The sequence below is a fragment of the Mesoplodon densirostris genome, chromosome 1 (assembly GCF_025265405.1).
Source record: "Mesoplodon densirostris isolate mMesDen1 chromosome 1, mMesDen1 primary haplotype, whole genome shotgun sequence".
In the NCBI taxonomy this organism is placed as follows: domain Eukaryota; kingdom Metazoa; phylum Chordata; class Mammalia; order Artiodactyla; family Ziphiidae; genus Mesoplodon; species Mesoplodon densirostris.
Genome location: NC_082661.1, coordinates 143,848,443 through 143,870,936, shown reverse-complemented (window position 1 = coordinate 143,870,936; position 22,494 = coordinate 143,848,443). Strand labels below are relative to the sequence as shown.

Sequence of the window (22,494 nt, the reverse complement as noted above, 5' to 3'; positions counted from 1 at the left end):
TGGATGCTGACTCTCTTGAAAATAAAGGTCTGAATGAATTGCAGGAGGGGAAAGAAAGGAGGGAAAGAGACTTGTTGGAAGTGTCAGGAGAAAGCACGCGTGCTTTTTCTCTTGCCGATGACAGCAAAGTTCTTAATGGAAGATGATCCCAATCGATAGAGCCAGACAGATTTATGTAACGGAATCAAGCTGAAGTAGTGGTCTTCTTCTGCAGAGTGATGTGAAAGCGGAAAAGGTTACTAGACTAGGGAGACCAGGGGACTCCACAAGTGTATCTGCTGGTGTTCATAAATATGTTGCCCATCCACAAACCACAGGAGAGCTCCAGAGAGCAGCCTCCTTGAGCCTGGATGCTGGAGAGTGACAGCGGGGCTGATGCCGCTGCTGTATTTTGGCTGCCGCCGCTGCTGCCACCAGTCAGATACCGCAGTGAGGGGTCTGATCGCGCTGAGTGCTCTCAGGAGCCTGGGTCTGGCTAGGAATGAGAAGTTGAAAGTGAGGGTTGGGAAGTGGGCAGGACTCACCGAGGAGCTGCAAACCAAAACAAGAAATCTAGGGAGCAGAAGGAGAGAGAGTGAGCTGGAGCCAAGACCTCAGGCCAAGTGGAACTGGAGGAAATGTCATCATTGGTAAAGGAGGACTTGGAGAAGAAACTGTTTAAGCCACTCTCGCAGAATCTGTACGAGTTTATTGAAATAGAGTTCTCGGTCCAGGACAGGTATTACCTCTGTGTGTCAGGTAATCTGTTCTTTCTGTTATCATTTCAAAACGTAAATAACCCCAAGATGCTTGGGTGATAGAAGGACATTTTTGGGTGTTTATTTTCCTATGCAATAACAGTAGGTGTATCTTCTTGTGATAGAACTTAACTATGTGAAGATGAAGAATGTAGATTCTACAGAATTTTTTTAAGTGCTAAAATGGAAGACAAAAAAATATTGTATTAAGGATATTTTGGTTAATTGTTCAGAAATGAAACTGGGTATGTGCTTTTGCTGATTTGATTATTTAGTCTCCAGTCTTTTATTTAATTCACTTGCATGGCATGCAGTTTTCTTGTGTAAGAGCTTGTTTTAAAAAATTCAACGGAGAGATCTCTATATATTTTTAAACATATTGGAGAATTGAGTTATATAGCTCTATTTCCAACCAATCTGGACAACTAGGGTTCTCTCTTTTCATGCTAGGAAAGAAAAAAAAAAAAGACCTTAGATTTTCTTCTGAGGCTTATTTAGACTTCCTGGTGGCTTATTTTGAGAAGAGAAATGATCTTTTAAAAATTCTTTCTCACAGTATGCTCGCAGAAACACTATTTTAATGATAGAAATTAGTTCATGAAGATGGAACTTTAAGGAAATGTTCTCTAAACTAATTAAAATATTTTCCCTCATATTTTAAAAATTCATGAAAATTGTCCAAAGGTAGGAATAAGCTTTTGCACTTAATTATGATTTACCTAACCTGTAATTTTTGTGCTGAATTTAGACAGAAATTCTTGTGCCATTATCGAATTTAATCTAAGCATTTCCTTTTCCCAATCCATGCTTTTTAATAGTTTTCAGGGGCTTCGGAGGAAAGAGCTTAGAAACTCTAAGTTTTCATTGTAAAATTTGCTTTTTAAGGCACACAGTTCAGCTTTTTCAGAAAATTTGTTATAATTCCTTTCCTGATAATTTGCTTAGAAGAACTTTCAAAAGTTGTCAAGAGGGGGTACTATAAGGGAAGTAGAACATCTTTAAAGAAAGTGCTAAGAACTCTTTAAAATTCTGTAATTCCTAATAAGTATATGAATATTTACTTAATAATAAGAATATTAACATTTATCTAATACTTTACCTAGCATATTTTGCCAAATAAATAAAAAGTGTAAGGCTTAGCATATCAGCAAGTTACAAAACTTAAAATCAGTCCAGGAAAAAGAAAGGAATCAAATGGAAAAAGGTCAAATGAAACAATTTTAGAAACTGTATTATATTCAAACGATCAGATCACTATATCTCAAAGTATCTTGACTTAATATATTAGAGAATATGCTTATTCCAACATTAAAATTTAATAATTTTATACCTATTATAATCCTACTTTATAAAGCTAATTACTCATCACATAACATTAGTGTATACGTGTTTTTTAAGAAACTTATAAAAAATAGAACAATCAATAATGCATATTTATTTACCAGGCATTATTTACATCTAATTTACCACATGTATCTTAATGCCCGCCTCCAACTATATAATTAACTTGTTCTATCTGGCACGGGAAAAAAAAAAACACTCCTAGAATTAAATTTTTGGAAATGGATGTAATTTTTTCCCCAATATCCTCAAGTTCTGAGAAAGACACTGTGGGCTGGGGTCACCTGCTGTCTGTTTTCATAAATGACATGAATCCTTTTAACCAGGATTGGAACAACAAGGGGTTGGCATTGTTAACATGTGTGAAGGCAACCTCTTTAGGGTTCAATGTTTTCACCTGGACAATGACCACATGAAGTAGGTGATCACTTTCATTAGTAAAATTCAATGATTCTGTCATGTTAGAAGCAAAGGAAAAACAAGGTTCTCTTAGATGTGAGAAAGAGAAGACAATACTGTGATATTCCAGGTAAAAGTTAACATTATAAGTCATGTTCATTCACCAACTTTATGACTCTTCTACATATCACATCCATCAACTTGAGAGCACTTTCCCCAAATGTGGTATCTCTTTATGACCATTTCAAATGCAATTAGACAGAACAGTAATTTAAAATAAAGTCAGTGTGATGCTTGCTAGTCCTAAATCTTTGACGCTTTACTCAGAAAATCTCCATTGATAGGAATCAAGCAGGCCATATCTCAACTGTTGAGGCAGGTAACTCCAGGTTTTGAATGCTGGCCACCTTCTGGGAGTAGGGAGACATATAGTTATGATTTCCTCTTTATATCCTACAATCCAGCAGTTCTAAATTTGTGAGAATTAAGTCTAGAGTAGTTAAATCTCATCATGCATTTCTCAAATTTAAGAAGATATGTTTAAATAAGTTAAACTTTCTATTTATCCAATCAGAGTCTGTCTTTTGCAGGGGTCTCACAACCAGATGATTGTGATTTACTGTTGCCTTTATAACTTACTTTGTCAAGGTCAAAAAGCAGATGTCTTAAATTCTGTCTCCCTCTCTGAAGTTTGCTAGGATTTACGTTGGGGATTTCCTGGCACCTCTGTCTCCTCCCACATCAGGGTTTACATGGTCATTTCCCCTTGAAATTAGCTTCCCCTAGCCTAGAACATCATTATCCCTGGCTGTTAAAAGTGGCAACTTCTTAGGAAGGAGGGAGGAGCTCTATAAAGTACTGAAAAAGAAGGGGACAAGTCAGTTGTGCAGTGATGAGAATGCAAATGAGTTAAAGAAATTCTGAAGGACTTGAAATCGCATGTAAAGTGATTATGGCTGATTGGATGGGAAGTAGCAGGGCATGGTGGAATGGACCTTGGAAGGCTAGGAGTCAGACACAGCTGGTGTGAAACATGACTCTGCTTTGCCCACCTGCCAGCTGTGATATATGGGGCAACGTTCTGGCCTCGGTGTTGACCTCTCTGAACCAGAAATAATAACATTTACATCTACACATAGTGCTCTCCTCTTAAATCCTAACTAGGGGGGAAAATGATAAATTCTATTCCAAATAGGGCTAGAATTTTATTCCAAATTGGAAGGTGGGGTTATATTGTTAAAATTACAGAAAAGAATGTATGTACTGTGAAAACATATGCTGAAATATTTATGTATAAATAGTATATGTGGTAAATAAATATTTATAATAAAAATAAATATACAGTAAACACATGGAAGTTTGTATATTTATATTTTATAAATAAAAATTGTATACATATTCAGATACAGATTTAAGTATTCACATATATTTAGAAAAACATTCTCCATTCACAGGTAATTAATTTGAAAATAAATGGCATTTGCTAGAATTATGAAGATAGTAGGCATAAATTCTCCATACCTATTACATGTTGATGCCAAAAAAGAACTTCTCTGTGAACCGGAGAATTGAATAATTTTGTGAAATCATTTATACTGTTCACAGTAATAAGAGTGTTAAATAAGTTAACAAGAAAAGGAAACAAAATACTAGAGACTGGGGGGCTTATAAACAACAAACATTTATTTCTCACAGTTCTGGAGGCTGGGAAGTCCAAGAACATGGTGCCTGCAGATTCGGTGTCTGGTGGGGATCTGCATCTTCATAGACCACCTTTTTCTCCCTCTAACCTTGCAGGGTGGAAAGGGCAAGGGAGCTCTCTGGGGTCTTTTTATAGGGACACTAATCCCATTCATGAGGCCTCTGCCCTCATGTCCTAATCACCTCTGAAAGACCCCCACCTCCTACTACCATAACCTTGGGGGTTAGGATTTCAACATAGGAATTGAGGGGAAGGAGGGACAAACATTAAATCTAGAGTATCCAGTATTGCCCCCAAATCGATTTGATTAAAATATTTCTAGAAAAATTATTTGAAAGTTACTTTTTTGATGAAATCAGTAATAGCATTCTCAACAACCCCAAGACATCACCAATACATTGAAACATTTTCACTGAGGCTTCTTGTCTTTGATATCTCATGGTAGTTTTTCCCTATTACTTAATTTCAATGATGAAAACAATTATGTAACACTGGGATTGTAAAATGACAGTGGTTTATGTATTTAAAGTTTTTCTGTGCAGTTTACTCGTGAGCTACTATTTTTCCTGCTCTGCCAAATTATATTGGTGCACTTGGCCAATCTTCTTTCCACTTAGCCTCATGAATAATAGTGACTATTTCACCGTGATAATAAAGGCAGTTATTAACAACAATGTTTATTTTGAAATTAAAAGTGAAGATAAGTTGTTAGCGTGAAGTTAAGATGGTTGTTCTGAAAATGCTAACTAAAATAGGGAAACTGGAGCAGGTTCATTCTGAAAGTCCCTGGGTCTAGAGATATCACTAAATCTTAATTAGATAGCGGCACATCTGATGTTACGGAAACCATCTCTGTTAACATTTTGACTATATAAACATTTCTGTTTTAAGACAATGAGATGTTTCCACTTTGCCACTGCCTTAATGTGAATACGGCCATTTAATTTTAGCTAGCAGCAGAACTCAAGTATGGAACTTAGGGATCGGGTCCACTCCAGCCTGCGCAGACTTTTACTCTTGGCTAAAGACAGTTCTTGGAACCTCCTTGGCTACAGAGGAGGCTATTTTGCCAAATTAAGGAGGTTGTACCATCTCTGTGCTGCATCACTGTATCAAAAGGTTAACTTTTAAAGTGTGCATTTTATTTTCTTAGTTTGTTATTAGTGGGACAGTGACCGTTAATGTAAGAAAACTTGATGACTGGTAGGTCCTACCTTCTTAACATCTCTTTCTTCATTCCCTCCCTCCCACCCATCCTTTACAGAACTGCCCGAGAAAACTTTCTAAAATGTAAAGCTCAGCCTGACCATTCACTTACAGTCCTTCAGCGACAACACACCTCACCCTCACCAATCTCCCCAAAAACAGAGCTTTCAGGATAATATTTGAACTCCTTAGCATAGCATTCTAGACCATTCAGGCACCAGCTCCTGCCTACCCTGCTTGCTACCACCTATTCACCCCTACCCTTCATGCCAGCAATACTAAATGCCTGTAAGGACTCAAAAGATTCAAGTATTTTACGCTTTTGTACACATGCTGTTCCAGAACTCCCTTTACCCCTTTCTTCATTCTGCTAACTCCCATGGTCCTTTACAACTCAGATAACCTCCTTCAAGAAGCTCTCTCTGACCCCTAGTGGGATGAAGATGTCCCTTCTCCATGTTCCTATAAGACCCTGTCCATGCCTCATTCACAGCACTTGATCGTGTGTTTTCTCTCTGAAACCTCACTCTGGAATTTCAGCAAGAGCAGGAATGGTGCCATAGGGGAATGCACTTTTTCAATGCCTAGCCCAGGGCTTTGTACAAAAGGGGCACTCAAATACTTATCAAATTAATGAAACAAATCAGTAGGTCTACAGTCAATTAGCTTGTTATCATAACATGTAGATGAGGCAGTGGAATTTGCTTCAAATGATATTTTTATACAGTATCCAGTTATTTCTCCCCATCCCCATCCTCTCCCACATCCTAAGTCGCCAGTGAGATAGCTAGTCAGAACAAGAACATTATTATTTGGTTCTGAGGTAGAGCCTTTGTCTGGACAATTACCTCCTAGTGGAAGGAACTGCCTCCAAAATCTTGTCCTTAGTTAAGTATGACAGACATGCTTCCACTTCAACACACCAGCCTAATGGCTTCTTTTCTCTTTTCCTTTCCTCTTCCCGACGCTAACATCTAGACCAGTGGAAGTGGACCATTTTTAGGGTTGGAGAAGTGTACACGGGCAGAAACCCACCAAATTTTGCAGTTTCAGGAGACTCACAGTCTCTGAGCCAGTTTTCTTACCCAGGCTTAAGATCTTCCACACTAGGTCCCCTCCAGGACATGCCCCTCAATCACTCCTTTTGTCCTCAAAATATGCAATCACTCCTCTTCCAAATTCTTGGAATATGTGATCTAAATCATAGCCTTTATTCTCTTATCTCTCTTTCTAAACCTTACCTAACATAAGAACTGGTGCATAGTACGCACTCAGTATAGTTAGTCCATGAAGGAGCCCTCTACAAGCTGTTTTCTGCCCTCCCCATTCTAGAGAAACTGCCCTCAGGGAAGAAATCAATGATCTTCCCCAAGTCAGATTCAATGCCAGGACTGAACAAAGTTACCCAACAAAGTAACTTCATGGGATTGTCTCCAGCTCTTGAAATTCTCTGTCCTCTTGATTTCCATAGCATTGCACTGTTGGGCTTGTCTCTTTTCTGCTGGCCCCTTCTTAGACCTCTCTGCTGGCACCTTTTTTTTCTCTACTCTGTTTCACCTCTTTCCTCTGCTCTTTTCCCTATAAACCTAGTTTTGGAAACCTGTCCACACAGAAAAATCCCAAGTCTGTATCTTCATTCCTAAACTATAAACTTCCATCATCTCCTTCTCTTCTGAGATAGTTTATGGAGCTCATCTGTACATCAAAGACTAAATTCACTATTCCACCCAACCATGCTTATGTATTTGGTTTCCATCCAGTGTTGTGAATGCCTCATTTAAAATCTAACTTAGATTTACCACTTCTATTTCCATTGCCTACATCCTATGCCTAGATTCCAACAACAGCCTCATAAAGAAAACAGAACAAAAACGGAAACAATTACTATAAACCAGGCACTATCCTAAGTCATTTATATACTTTAATCTTTATACCCTATGGGTTTGTATCACTCTGATGTCCAGTTTACAACATGAGAAAACTGAGGTTTAATCTCTCTAGAGATTAAATAATGAGATTACAGACCACACTGTAAGAAGTGGTGTCATGATTTGAATCCGGAATGTTTAATTCCAGAGCCCACTAAGACACACTACCTCTTCTAGGGACCTCCAGTTCTTCTTTCTTTTCTTCTTCAGTGTATCCTGGGCATCACTGATTCCAGAAAAATACTCCTTCAACAGGGCACCACTGTATTAGTCTCTTGTTCAAGGAGGAAAGAGACTTACTGAATATGTATTACAGTATGAACTTTCACTGAACTGACATAGTGCCCTCTCCTTAGATTTGTCAACCTGCTCAGACTCCCTTCTCTGGGAGACTGAGTTCAGCTCCATCATGAAGTCTAAGCTCAACTGGTTGCCTTAATTTCAGTATCACCTGCACTTACAGAGGATAACTACTCCCTTCACCAGTCCCAACTCTGGAGCCCTCACTGTCCAGGCCAGATTCCAATCCCTCCCATCAGAGGGGGATTGAGACACCATGAGTCCACAGTGGTTTCTGTCACTTTTCAAAACATTTTCACAATCTGGTTAACCTTGTTGTCAACCATATCCTAACACCAATCAATCTATACAATCCACTGTCTCTAATCATACATGGTGAAGTTCAGGGTCTATTGTCTACTCATTTTGCCATACTGTCCTTCACCTAGAAATGCCATCAGTATCATCCTTGCCTTTACTAATTTTAAAGCTCTATCTCCAATTCTATTTCTTCCATAATTATTTCCTTTACTATTCGAATCCTCTCCCTTCTTAGAACTTCTGTTGAACATATAGTCTGTTCCATATTGCTTATCTATCACTATGATTATATTGTAATATATTGTTTTAATCTTCTTAACTAAGAGGTCATGCCAAAGTGATGCTTTCCAGAACCAGAAGAGAGTCTTCCCCAAAGACAAATTCCAGTCTCATTCTTAGAAGACAGAACCAGCTTGTAACTCTCCAAGTGACATCATCCATCTTGAAAGTTTAAGATATTCAATTCCCACTGCCACTTCTTTATAGTATACCTGTATACCTTCATATTATATATTTTATGGGACACATGTGTGTTAGCCTTGTCTCTTCAACAAAACCATAAGTTTCCAGAGGGCAGGAACCATGTCTCATACTTGTACCCCCTGTGGCATTTGTAATAGTTCTATCAGGCAAATAGTGGATACCCAGTAAATACTCCCTTGGGAACTCATTGATAACTTTCAGTCCAGGAACTCTAACATCAAATGTTGATTCTTCTAATGTGTTCATATGAGACCAAACACAATGATTTTAAGACCAGGAAATTATTTCCCTCATGTTGTTCACATAAAATAAGCAATGATTTTCCCATATCTTTCAAAGTATAGTACTAAAGTTTTTTGTCTTGATGGCACATTTTGAATACTAGGATTTTGGATACATACTACAGAGGATTAAAAATCTCAAATGATACCAAATAGGTCAGTAGTTGCTGTTCTGCAAGCACTCTTACATCAAAAATCTCACAGCAACTTAAAAAAAAAGTGTGCACAAGTATTTGCATGGTCAGTCTTCAACAGTGGGTTGCTGTGTGAGCAGAACCATTGACTTTCCTGTGCTCATTTTCTTATATTGTCATCAATTAAAATTCCAACTTGTTCTGGTAAACACTTTGGCACTGACTGTATGCTCACACTAAGCCTCCTATTTCCTGACCTGAGATGAACTCTATCCTCCACCACAAAGCTCAGAGCTGAAAGCACAGAGCTCGGTGTTCTATCTGACAGACATTACCGCGGCTGTACGTGACCACAATTGCAGCAAAAATAAAGTTAACACACTGAGGAAATTTGAGGGCATACTCATGAAGCTTCAGATACCTCAGAGTTCATAACTGGGGTGCAGATACAATGTACGTTCAAGCTTATTATAGGAAAAGGAGATTCATAAATACTGAAAAGTATGACGATGAATAATTTATTATCTTCTAAGAGTCTATGTAAATGAAGTGTTTTTCTGTCCTACAGTGACCAAAAATGAAGAAGTAAAAATAATTATGGTGAAACACTACAGAATAGGTTTAGATGAAAAATATGAAGTAACCAAAAAGTGGTCTTTGAACGATCTGCGGATGATCGATGGAAAAGAAGCAGATACAGTAAGTGTTATGTTTTGTAAGGGAGATGTGGGATCAATATGCTGGAGACCTTTATGGTTAATATCTTACTTCATATATTTTTGGCATGTACTGAGTGTTAAAATGACATATTATTCTTAAGTGGTACAGTTTAATCTACTGGGATGATCTACTGGTTTATTTGTTCTGTTTTTATGAGTTTAAATTTGAATTTTGTCAATTAGATTTAAAGCATCTTTTCTAAGGTCTTTTTAACAGGTTAAACACAATCTTCCAGTCAGTTCTGAAACTTTAAATATCTGATGCTTCCACCACCACTCTCTCCCCAGCCCAGTTTCCTCCATAAGTTGTGGGGATTCCTTCCCTCATCTTCTTCAGATTTTACTGTCAGTTAGCTGCTTGATCCTCTGGAAGGATCAATAACCCTTGGAAATCCTACAACCTCAGTGTTGAAAGTGGGGAAAGGGTGTGTACTTTAATCTCTTGTATGACCACTTGAAAGTGGTTTTCCCAGTCTCTCCTTGAACTCTTCTACTGATGGAGAACTCATTACCACATGAGTAAATCCATTCTATTTCCAAATTAACATCCTTTATTTTTACATGTCCCACTTATGTTTAACTAAAATCTCCTTCACTATAACATTCACCCATCAGTCCTAGCTTTGTCATTTGAACCAACCAGAATAAACCCAATCCTCCTTTCACATAGCAGCCTTTCCAATGTTTGAAGACACTAATAATCTTCCCTCAAGTTTTCTCTTTTCTGGGTTAAATGTAACCATTCCATTCTTTAAATAATGCTCATATGACGATCAAATAAGATAACAGGACAGGATTATACAAACACTAAGAGGTCATAACACTGTTGTTATTTTCTCCCATGACATTGCTGCAACACCCTTCACTATGCAATTTCTTCTCCTCTGGAATGTTTCAGTTTTTCCAGAATTAAATACAATACTTTAGAATTAGCATGACCAGTTTGTATTTCCTTTGATCTGGATTCTTATTTCTAGTAAACACTCAACTGAGACCTCAGGTCTTTTGGGCATGAATTGCCATTTAACCTGATCTGCCGTACCTTCTACGTACATGGAATAAAGTCTAAATAAAAGCCCTTCATGATCTGGCTTCTTTATATCTGGTCATTTCCCCTAAAACTTTATACAGCAAAAGTGCTTTAATACTCTCGGGGCTTAGAAAGCTCAGTCACCTCCATCCCTCACCCCATTCTCAGATTCCCTATGGAGTAAAGTCCTACTCATGTCCCCCTGCCCTATAACCCCATTGCACAGTGGATGTAAATAATCCAACAAACTGCAACTGTTGACTTACTCTGTCTCCCCTCTGGATAAAAAACTGTAACCATTCCTTTTCATCTTTTATTGTAGCCTTCTGCCTGGCAGTTATCAGGGACTCAATAAATATTTCTGTTATTGTTGGATGAATTAGAATTTAAGCTCATTTATTCTTAAACTGATTAAATGCCATATTCTTAGGTTGGCCTATTGTTCCCACCTATCAAATCTTCTAATATTTTGATTTTTTAATATTCACTATAGTATGATGTAGATTTAATGCGCACAGCATTTAGGACTTCATTCAAGTCAATAACAAAAATGATGAAGCAGGCAGGGCTAAGTGCATACCTCTAGGTAATTGGTAGGTTATCATTACTACTACTATTATTACCACTACTAGCAGCACTGCTACCTGCTACCATCTCACACTCAGTAAACTCTTACCAGATGACAGGAACCACAAAAAGCTCTTTCCCTATATAACTTCACATAATTGTCACAAAAATCCCATGAATTAGATTCTATCATTATTCCTGATTTACAGATGAGGAAAATGAGACATAAAGAGATTAACTGACTTGCCTAAGGTCAAATAACTACTCTAGAGATGGAACTAGACTTTACCTCCAAATCTATCAATTTGTCTTCTTTGGACTGGTTGTTTATCATCTCTACAAATTTTTTTATTCAGTCATTCACTGAGAATTTATGGTATACCAGGCTCTGCTAGGCTCTGAGGATACAGTGTTAAGTTAGATGGACATAAGCTCTTAATTCTGCCTTATTAATTATCTAGTCTGAATATCTAAATTTTCCCCTTAAGATCTTTACTGAAATCAATATATGTTATCTGCTATTATCTTATCACCTAGGAATCCTATTTTTAAAATTTGGTGTGTTTGGCATGACTTCTTGGTGAAGGCATGCTGGAAATCATTGCTTTCTTTCCTAAGTAATCATATAGCATTTTTCTGACATTATATTCTACCTAAATGTTCAACACTTAGGAAATAGTTAAATATATTTTTTCATGTCAATATGCTGGAACATTACATGGTCATTAAAAGTCATGTTTCCAAAAGAATACCTCAGAACACAATTGTTCACCATTTAATAAGTTTTTTAAAAGTCAGCTGAATACAAAACTTTTCTATAATATTATCTCATTTTACATATTTAATTTATCATAGTACTGAAAATTGAAAGCTGAACCTTAAAGTTTAATACAAAAAAATGTATGTGGGTATGTAAATGTATATATGAAACTAACCAGTACTTTAACAATAATTATCTCTGTATCATAGGAGTACAAATTTTTAAAGTATTTTCTTCTATATACTTTTAGGTATTTGCCAAAATTTCTATACTGCATTGAATTTTATCACAAGTCAGTGTTAAGTTGACTAATCTGTAGTTTCAAGAATTAATCATGCCCACCTCTTTTTTTGACCATTTTCTTATTTTTTTCTCAAGTCCTCAAGTGAATATACAATTTATTTAACATTCAAACTTCATTAAGACATGTGCAATATGTCAATTTTATTAGGGGTTTAACCCTATCTAGGATGATTACTTGCTGGGGCTTAGCAACAGGGTCCAAATTAGCACTAATTAAATACTTTATTGAATAAATATAATACCAAACAAAATGCATTCAAATGCTTTCTAAAAAAAATCAATTTTAAAGGCCTTTCTATTCAGGCTAATGACAAACACAATAAAGGTAGATATGCTAGTTTAACACAATTGGCTGATTTTATACAGCCAATTATACAGCACTTATATCTTTTAGTCTGCAAGTATATTATTAAATGATAGAGAACATCTAATACAACTATTTCTACAGAACTAGGAAATAAATTTCTAAGAAAGAAAGATTTTACAGACCCCATCTTTTATACCCACCCCAAGAGTAATACCCCAAATGTTACTAATGTCATAATTATTTTCTATAAGCTTGGTCAGTGCCCGGGGATCAAGCCTGTCAGCTTAGATTCATTGGAAGCAGCTAGCTCTGCTCTATTTTCTCCTCACCTTTCTGGCCTTTAATTCCATCTCTATGTTGTTAATTATTCCCTTTCCCATTTAAAGATTGTTATCTTTCATAGTGAGCTAGATACAAAAGGGAAATTGAGTATTTCTATTTTTCTGATCACTTTAGGGTCTAAAATATTAAATTCCCAGAAGAAAACCTAAAATATCCAAAGAGTAGTTCTTTTAAATATTTCTTTTCTGTGGTTGAAGTAAAAATATCTCAGTTGTTCTGGGAATTTCCACTTGTCCTCCCTTTTGTAATTGAATCCCCAGGAGTCAGCATATATTATATTTTTCTCGATAGCAATGATACAGTTTTAAATAGAGCTATTTCAAGCCAAAAGTTGTCAACCTTAAAATGGAATGGAATTGAAATTGAAGTCAATTTATAAAGCAGAAATCAGAATGACTGGGGATTTGGAGACTGACGTGGTGCAACAGAAGAGAGAATGATGTAGCAGGAAATGGGGTTGGGCTGAGTGAGAGCTTAGTCCTTGTCTTGGCTCTGCCAATAACTACATGTGTGACCTGGGCTTCACCCCTCTGGAAACTATTATTCACTATTACATTGCATTATATTACATTATATTTAATCTACTATAACTGAATGAACTATGAGATTCCCTTTTAGCTCTATCAAAAGAAAGAAAGAGAGAGGAAGGGGAAGACAGAGGGAGAGAGGAAGGAAGGAAGGAAGGGAGGGAGGGCAGGAGGGAGGAAGGAAGGAAGGGACAGATGGATGAACTTGTATTCTATGTTCATGCCTGCTTAGGCTTCAATTATCAGGCTAATGGAAAAACTTAATCCTCTCCAAGTATCTCAAAAGAACAAAGGATATTTTCTACATGATAAGGAGTAAATGTTTCTCTGAGGAAACTACATAAGGAGTATGATTAGTGTCTGGTGATGGAATGGGTGTGATTTCCTTTCATTGAGATTCTCTAAAGAACTGTCCTTCAATCTGCAATCATGACAGCTAGGAAACATTTTGCAAGGTGTGACTAGAGAACATTGTACTTAAAATCACATCACCCTTGTACATTCTTTTTTTTAAAGTATTGTTTTTTAAAAATTTTAATAGTGTAAAGCAAGGTGATATTAACACCTGTATCACAATCTTTGGGGACAGATTTGGGAAAAGGAATTATCATTCATTAAGCTCCATACTAGTATCAAAGTTTAAATGATTAATCTCATACAAACTTCATAGCAACCTTATCTAAAAAGTGAAGGCCAAATATAATAAGTGCCCTGCCCATGGTTACATCAGAGTCAAAATGGTTGGCTAACTCCAAAACCCTTGTTCTTTTTCCTGTCTCCTCTAAGAATTTTCCTATTTGAAAAAGAAATTGCAAATACATAAGTTCTTATATACAAACTTTACACACTGCATGGTAACAAGTCATTAATACTTTTGCTTGGTCTGGTCTCTCTCTACCTCTTTATCATTTAGGGCAATGTTTACCTCCACTTCTCTTTTTATAGGATGACTTCAGATCAACACACATTTGTTGAGAACTTAGAAGTTGCTGTGGATACACAAAAGATAAATAACTGAAAACCTCTGTCCTCAAAGAGAGTTAGGAGTTAGGCAGATAATGAATGCAAAAGCATTTTGTAAACTGAAAAGCACTTTATAAATACAAGGCATAGTTGTTACTGCTATTAGTAACAGTAGCAATGATTATTATTTTAACATGTAGGACCTAGATTAGGTTTGATGCCTACTTTTTCCTGAAACATCTCCACTAGAAGTATACAGCCTAGAGCAATCCAGTGAGTCAGTCTTTAGTAAATTGTCAGTTTCAGTCAAATGATTTAATGATCCTTGCTATTAACTTTTTTTTTTTTTTTCTTTTTCGGTATGCGGGCCTCTCACTGTTGTGGCCTCTCCCGTTGCGGAGCACAGGCTCCGGACGCGCAGGCTCCGGACACGCAGGCTCAGCGGCCATGGCTCACGGGCCCAGCCGCTCTGCGGCATATGGGATCCTCCCAGACCGGGGCACGAACCCGTATCCCCTGCATCGGCAGGCGGACTCTCAACCACTGCGCCACCAGGGAGGCCCCCTTGCTATTAACTTTAAAAGTAATTCCTTGCTATTAACTTCAAAGCCAGCAAGTTGGTGATCTGTTGTATGCCAAAGGCTGATTAGCCATTCTGTATTTCCCCCTTCTACTACTGAAATAGCACAAGGGACCAACCTCCTAGTAGAGAAAAGGAGAAACCTTTTCTCTCCTGTGGAAGCCTATAATTGGGTTTATTCTTTTCTTCCATCCCCATCCATCCTCTCAAATTCACTACCCTGGGAAGACTTGGTAACTGCGCATTTTGACACATATTTATTTGCATAATTGAAAAATCACAGATGCTTCAAAAATAATCTTTCTTATTGTTGTTCTTTTTAGAAGCAACATGTTTGAAACAGGTAGTTTTGGAAAGCTCATTTGTAGATTTTGGGAAAACGTTTGATACTGATACTTTACAATCAATACAACAATCAATATGAGAGAATCCAGGAAATCTAGCTACTTTCCTGGCTACAAACAAAATCATGTCTCTCTTTTTCTTCTAGGACAATCCATTTTTTGATCTGCACTTCAAGAAAGTGTACAGTTTGGAAGCATATAGTTGTGCTTCCAAATATGCCTTTGTTCGAACTCTAAACAAGCTGAATCATGCATACCTTAAGAAGGACTTACGGATTGTGAACTTTGATTCTACTTACATTAATGATGATTCCATTTGGTCCTCCAACAACAAGGATTGCTTGGTCCTTATGAGAATATGCTTTTATGCTTTCAATCTAGTGTGCTTGTCCCTGTGTCCCCTGCCACTCTGAATATGTATACCATGTTCCTTCATCAGTGTTCTATGAAAATGGTTCCCTAAGTAAATATTGATAGTCATGATTTTGTTTTTTCCCTTTATCAGTGACTCCTATTCATATGAAAATAAAGTGATGCTTTGTGAATTGCAGTGAAATGTGTTTCGATGCATTCATTCAATATTCTGTACTTTTGCCTATGTGTTCTTTCGTAACTTTGGAAGGAGTTGGATGGTTTTGACTCAACTAGTATTCTACTAAGGGGTATCAAAAATTATCTTGAAAGGTCTAAATAAGTGGAAATACATCCTGTTTTCACGGACAGGAAGATTTAATATTGTCAAGATGTCAGTACTACCCAAAGTGATCTGCAGATCAATATAATCCCTATCAAAATTCCAATGGCTTTTTTTGTAGGAATGGAAAAGTCAATAGTCAAATTCATATGGAGCTGCAAGGGACCCCACATAGACAAATGATCTTGAAAAAGAAGTACAAAGTTGGAGGACTCACACCTCCCAATTTCAAAACTTACTACAAAGGTATAGTGATCAAAGCAGTATAGTACTGGCATAAAGATAGACATACAGATGAATGGAATAGAATTGAGAGTTCAGAAATAAACTCATATATCTATGGTCAACTGATTTTTGGAAAGGATGCCAAGTTCATTCAAAGGAGAAAAAATAATCTCTTCAACAGATAGTGCTGGGACAACTGGATATCTACATGCAAAAGAAAGAAACTGAACCCCTTTCTTACAGCATACACAAATATCCTTAAAATGGATTAAAGATGTGAATGTAAAACCTGAAAGCATTAAACTCCTAGAAGAAAACATAGGGGTAAATCTTCAGAACCTTATATTTGGCAATGGATTTTTATGACATCAAAAGGAAGAGCAACAAAAGAAAAATTAGATAAATTGGACTTCAACAGAGTTACTTTTGCATTAAAGAACATTATCAAGAAAGTGAAAAACAAACCCACAGAATGAAAGAAAACATTTGCAAATTGTATATCTGATAAAGGTTTAATGTAAAGAACTCCTACAACTCAGTAACAAAAAGACAAACACCTAATTCAAAGATAGACAAGAAACTTGAATAGACATCTATACAAAGTATACAAGAAAAGAAACTCAGCATCATTAGTCATTAGGGAAATGCAAATCAAAACCAAATTGTAACCCCCTTCACATCTACTAGGATGGCTATTTTTTTTTTTTTTCTTTTTGCAGTATGCGGGCCTCTCACTGTTGTGGCCTCTCCCGTTGCGGAGCACAGGCTCCGGATGCGCAGGCCCAGCGGCCATGGCTCACGGGCCCAGCCGCTCCGCGGCATATGGGATCCTCCCAGACCGGGGCACGAACCCGTATCCCCTGCATCGGCAGGCGGACTCTTAACCACTGCGCCACCAGGGAGGCCCTAGGATGGCTATTTTTAAAAAACACTGAAAACAAGAAGTGTTGGCAAAGATGTGGAGAAATTGAAACCCTCATACATTGCTTATGGGAATGTAAAATGGTATAGCCATGGTGGAAAACAATTTGACTTGTCCTCAAAAAGCTAAACATGGAATTACCAAACAACCCAGCAATTTCACTCCTAGGTATATACCCAGAGGAATTGAAAGCAAGGAGTTGAATAGATGTTTGTACACCAATATTCATTGCAGCATTATTCCCAGCAGCTGAAAGATGGAAACAACGCAAGTGTCCATTGACAGATAAATGGATATACAAAATGTGATATATCCATACAGTGGAATATTATTCTGCCATAAAAAGCAACGAAGTTCTGATACATGCTACAACATGGATGAACATCGAAAATACGTGAAGTAAAATAAACCAGATACAAAAGGACAAATACTGTATGCTTTCACTTATATGAAATATATAGACGAAGCAAAGTCAGAGACAGAAAGTAGATTAGCAGTTACCAGGGGCTGGGAGGAAGAAAAAATGGGGAGTTATTACTGAATGGTTATAGAGTTTCTGTTTGGGGTGATGAAAAAGTTTTGGAAATAGATGGTGGTGATGGTTGCACAACACTGTGAATGTAATAAATGCTGCTGAATTTTACATTTTTAAATGGTTAAAATAGCAAATTTAATGTTATATATATTATACCATAATTTTTAAAAATAATATATGTTAAAAATAATTGAATTGTACACTTTAAATTGGTGAATTGCATGGTGTGTGAATTATACATCAATAAAAATGTTAAAAAGAAAAAAAGGGGGCTTCCCTGGTGGCGCAGTGGTTGAGAGTCCGCCTGCCGATGCAGGGGACACGGGTTCTTGCCCCAGTCCAGGAAGATCCTACATGCCGCGGAGCAGCTGGGCCCGTGAGCCATGGCCGCTGAGCCTGAGCGTCTGGAGCCTGTACTCCGCAACGGGAGAGGCCATGAGAGTGAGAGGCCCGTGTACCGCAAAAAAAAAAAAAAGAAAGAAAGAAAGAAAAAGAAGAAAAGGACTACTTTAAATCTACTAGAAGAAAACATGGGTGAATTTTTTTATAAACTGAGAGTGGGGACAACTCCTAGCTATCACTCAAATCTAGAAACAATGAAGAAAAATGATTAATTTAACTGCATCAATATAAGAAGACTTTGCATGAAAAGAAAAACTATATTCAATCAAACGACAAATGACAAACTTGAAAAAGTGCAAGTTATGTAGCAATACACTTATATCTTTCATATACAGATTGCTCCTAAAATTGAAGAGTTAAAAAAACTAACTGCAATTTGCTGAAAAATTAGTAAAAGATACATACATAGAAAAAGAATTGCAAATGACACATAAACATATGATGTTTAACCTTGCCCATAATAGGAAAAATACAAATTAAATATACAATGTGATCCTGTTTCTTATCTCTCTATTGGAAAAAATTCAAAACTTTGACAATATTCCATCGGGAATGGGAAAACAGTTCCCCTCATTCACGGCTGTTGGAAATGCAAGAGAGTACAAATCTGATAGGAGAGGAATTTGAGAATATCTTGCAGAACTATGTATACATTTACTCTTTGATATGGAAATTTTATTTTATTTCTAGGACTCAGAGGCATCCCAAAGGTACTTTGGCAAAGATACAGAATGACAAATGCATAAGACATGTGACATTGTTTGCAAGAGTGAAATATTTCAAATAGTCTGAATATCCATCTTTAGAGGAAGAGGCCTGATTGGAGGTCATTGGCATGGGGGAGGTGTTGGCCGGCTAACAAGAAGCTGAGCATACTAGGTGACTGGTTAAAGGTATGTATATGGCTTTCTCTATAGTTGGTCCTAAGTCAGAAGTGGGGGCCAAAATTAGGGAAGCCGGGTTATTAATCAAGTCCTGGTCGTTTGGGGCCCATTACTACAGGGCTATTATTAGGCTTTCTAGACTGGTTGCTACAGATAGTAGTTTGACTTCCTGGACTGGTTACTGAACATACTAGTTTGGCTTCCTCAGCTGGTGGCTGCAGGTGGTGGGGCAGAGTTCTATTTTTATATATAATCTGGCCATTGTCCATTTGTATATTCAGAAATATCTTGTTTATGATGATGGTTACATAACTGTATACACTTGTCAAAATCCATCGAACCTAAAACCATATCCAGAAGCTTAATTGTTAGTAATATTGGTAGTGTTATTTTGACAGTATCATAGGAGTGTGAGTACTGTAAGATTAAACACATGTTATCACGTTAATGTCATTAGAAACTGAGATTTTTAAGCCTAACAGAGGGAATATACAAGTAAAAAATCAAAGAAATTAAAGCCCAGTAACAGTAAATTTAACTGGAAATGGTAATATAAACTTACTAATATAAACCCCTCTTTTTAAAAAAAAAAAGCATGCATTTTCTAGATTTGTCTACTGAAACCGTGAAGCAAAGATATCGTGAGGCATGAGCATCTTAGCATGCAAGAATGTTCTGCAAATACCATCTGCCACTGAAAAGACTGGAGTCTATTTAAAGAAATTACTGATTCCAGGTCTGGGACAGAAAATGTACAAGATGAACATGGGACATCTTGATGTACCAGGAAGAAAGGAAGCTATCAAAGTCAACTGGGGTCAGTCCAAGGACACAGGAGCCAACTTGAAGTAGCTCCCACTGGCCTAAGACGACACAACTTGAGCATAACAGGAAAATGACTAAAATAGAATGAAGCACAACAGATATATTTAAGTTCATGAATTTACAATACTAACAAAAATATATCATTTGTTGTCATTGAAATATCTGAAAATAGACAAATAAAGGATAGACTCAAGCATGTATCTTGCTGTTCCCATAGGAACTGTATTTCAGGTGACACACGATAAGGGGAACTTTTAAAGAAGAATTCCAAATAGTGAGTGCTGTAGGAATGATAGAACTAGAAAATTACCATTTTTCAATCTCTAATGAAATAATGGATTTAGGCAACAATTATAAATGAATGTTAAAAACCATTAGGTGAAAGGTTATGGGGAATTTTATAATGGAGGGAGCAGGCTGACTCTACCTGAACCCAATGAGCAATCTTAGTATCACCAAAAGTGGGTCAGCCAGCCTGAAGTGCTCATGACGTGATGTGGTAAGAAGTACATATGCACCATCAATGAAGGAGTCTTATCTAAAAAATGAATGTGAATCTAATCAGTCTTCTAGGTTTAGTTACTAAGTTTTAAGAAATATGGGAAATGAAGGAATAAGCTAAATGGCATGCAAATACAGAATGTGAAATTCTATAGCACCAATGACTCAGTTTCTCTACAAATCAATTTTTTAAGTGTGTTGGGGGAAGGGGTAGGAAAACTGTTTATTATTATCTTATTTCTTAATATAAAAGAGACTTAAGAAAATAACATCCAAATATAGCATGTTGGATGCTATCCAGGGACCTGGTGTGGACCCTGATTTGAATATCCCAAGTATAAAAAGACTGAAACAGGGAAATTTGAATTTGGAGAGTATTAGATAGTAAGGAACAATGGTTAATTTTCTTAAGTGTTACAAGGCTGTGATGAGTATGTTTTATAAAAGTCTTTATAAATTAGATAAGACAGTTAGATACTATGATATTTACTGGTGATATGGCATGAAGTGGGGATTTATTGTCCAATGTTGCAGGAAGTAAAAATGGAGAACAATGTAAAATAGGATTGTTATAGTCATTATTGAAACTGGGTGATGAATCCATTGGAGTTTATTATACCAGTCTCTCTACCTTTGTGTATGTTTTTAATTTTTCATGATAAAACATTTTTAAATACTTACATCTATCATTCTGAAACAAAGGTTGAAGATCATTTTGAAATACCATTCTCTTATAAAAGGAGGCAGAGTTACTTGAGAATGGCTGGGGCAAGGAAAATACTAGATGAGCCCAGAACATCTAGGTGCCAGAGGATAAGAAAGTGCTCAGAAAAATAAATAAATAAAAAGAATGAGAGCAAAAATACACAGGAGAGAACTTTAAATAGCTCCCAATGACCAGCACTGGAACAATTTGAACAACAAAACAAGAATAAAGTAAATATCTGAGTCCATACTGACAAAAATGAATGAATGAGGGAAGAAGGGATAATTCTTCCTTATGGTATAATTCCAAATAAGAGAAGTAGAAGGAAAGAGGAAAACTAGTAAGTGTAGAAAAATGAGGGAAATAGAGAGTCACCATCAAAACACCACAGTAATAATTGCTGCAGGTAAGATAAATAAATGTGTGTTAAATTAGTGAATGAAAGTTTAAGGAGAAATAGAACAGACCTACTTGAGAATGGACTTGAGGATATGGGGAGGGGGAAGGGTAAGCTGTGACAAAGCGAAAGAGAGGCATGGACATATATACACTACCAAACGTAAGGGAGATAGATAGTGGGAAGCAGCCGCAGAGCACAGGGAGATCAGCTCGGTGCTTTGTGACTGCCTGGAAGGGTAGGATGGGGAGGGTGGGAGGGAGGGAGATGCATGAGGGAAGGGATGTGGGAACAGATGTATATGTATGACTGATTCACTTTGTTATAAAGCAGAAACTAATAAAAAAAAAGAACATTTTCATAGCCTCAAAGTATCCTTTTATTCAAGAAAGGCACATCACCTCTGTGCTATATTCTTCCCCCAAATCCAAAACTTTGTCTAATTGTGAGAAAACATCAGACAAATCCAAATTGAGGGACATTCTGTAAGTTACTACTCTTGAAACATAACAAAATGGCTGTTGTAACAAAATGAAAAGGCAACCTAGTGAATGGTAGAAAACATTTGCAAATCTTAGATCTGATAAGGGGCTAATATCCAAAATACATAAAGAACTCATACACTTCAAGAGCAAAAAACTAAGCAATCCAATTAAAAAATGGGCAGAAGATCTGAATAGACATTTTTCCAAGGAAGACATCCAGATGGCCAACAGGCACATAAAAAGGTGCTCAACATCATTGATCATCAGGGAAATGCAAATCAAAACCACAGTGAGATATCACCTCCCACCAGTTAAGATGGCCACTACCAAAAAGACAAGAAATAGCAAGTGTTGGTGAGGATGTGGAGAAAAGGAGACTCTCATGCACTGTTGGTAGGAATGTAAATTTGTGCAAACAGTATGGAAGTTCCTCAAAAAACTAAAAATATAACTAACATATGATCCAGCAATTCCACTTCTGGGTATTTTTAAATACCCAGAAAATGAAAACACTAACTCAAAGAGATATATATACCCCATATGTTCACTGCAGCATTGTTCAAGATAATCAAGATATGGAAACAGCCATAGATAGATGAATGGATAAAGAAAATGTGACATACATGCACACACCACACACACACACACACACACACACACACACA

The 22,494-nt window shown here is 36.9% G+C and overlaps 1 protein-coding gene across 1 annotated transcript; it reads left to right on the top strand.

The window, feature by feature from the left end:
* The first annotated feature begins 617 nt into the window (after positions 1 to 617).
* Positions 618 to 15,666, top strand: EXOC1L (exocyst complex component 1 like). Its single transcript, XM_060090923.1, has 3 exons — positions 618 to 738; positions 9,380 to 9,510; positions 15,400 to 15,666. The coding sequence occupies exons 1-3, from the start codon at positions 618 to 620 to the stop codon at positions 15,664 to 15,666; spliced, it is 519 nt and encodes a 172-aa protein (XP_059946906.1).
* The last annotated feature ends 6,828 nt before the right edge of the window (positions 15,667 to 22,494 follow it).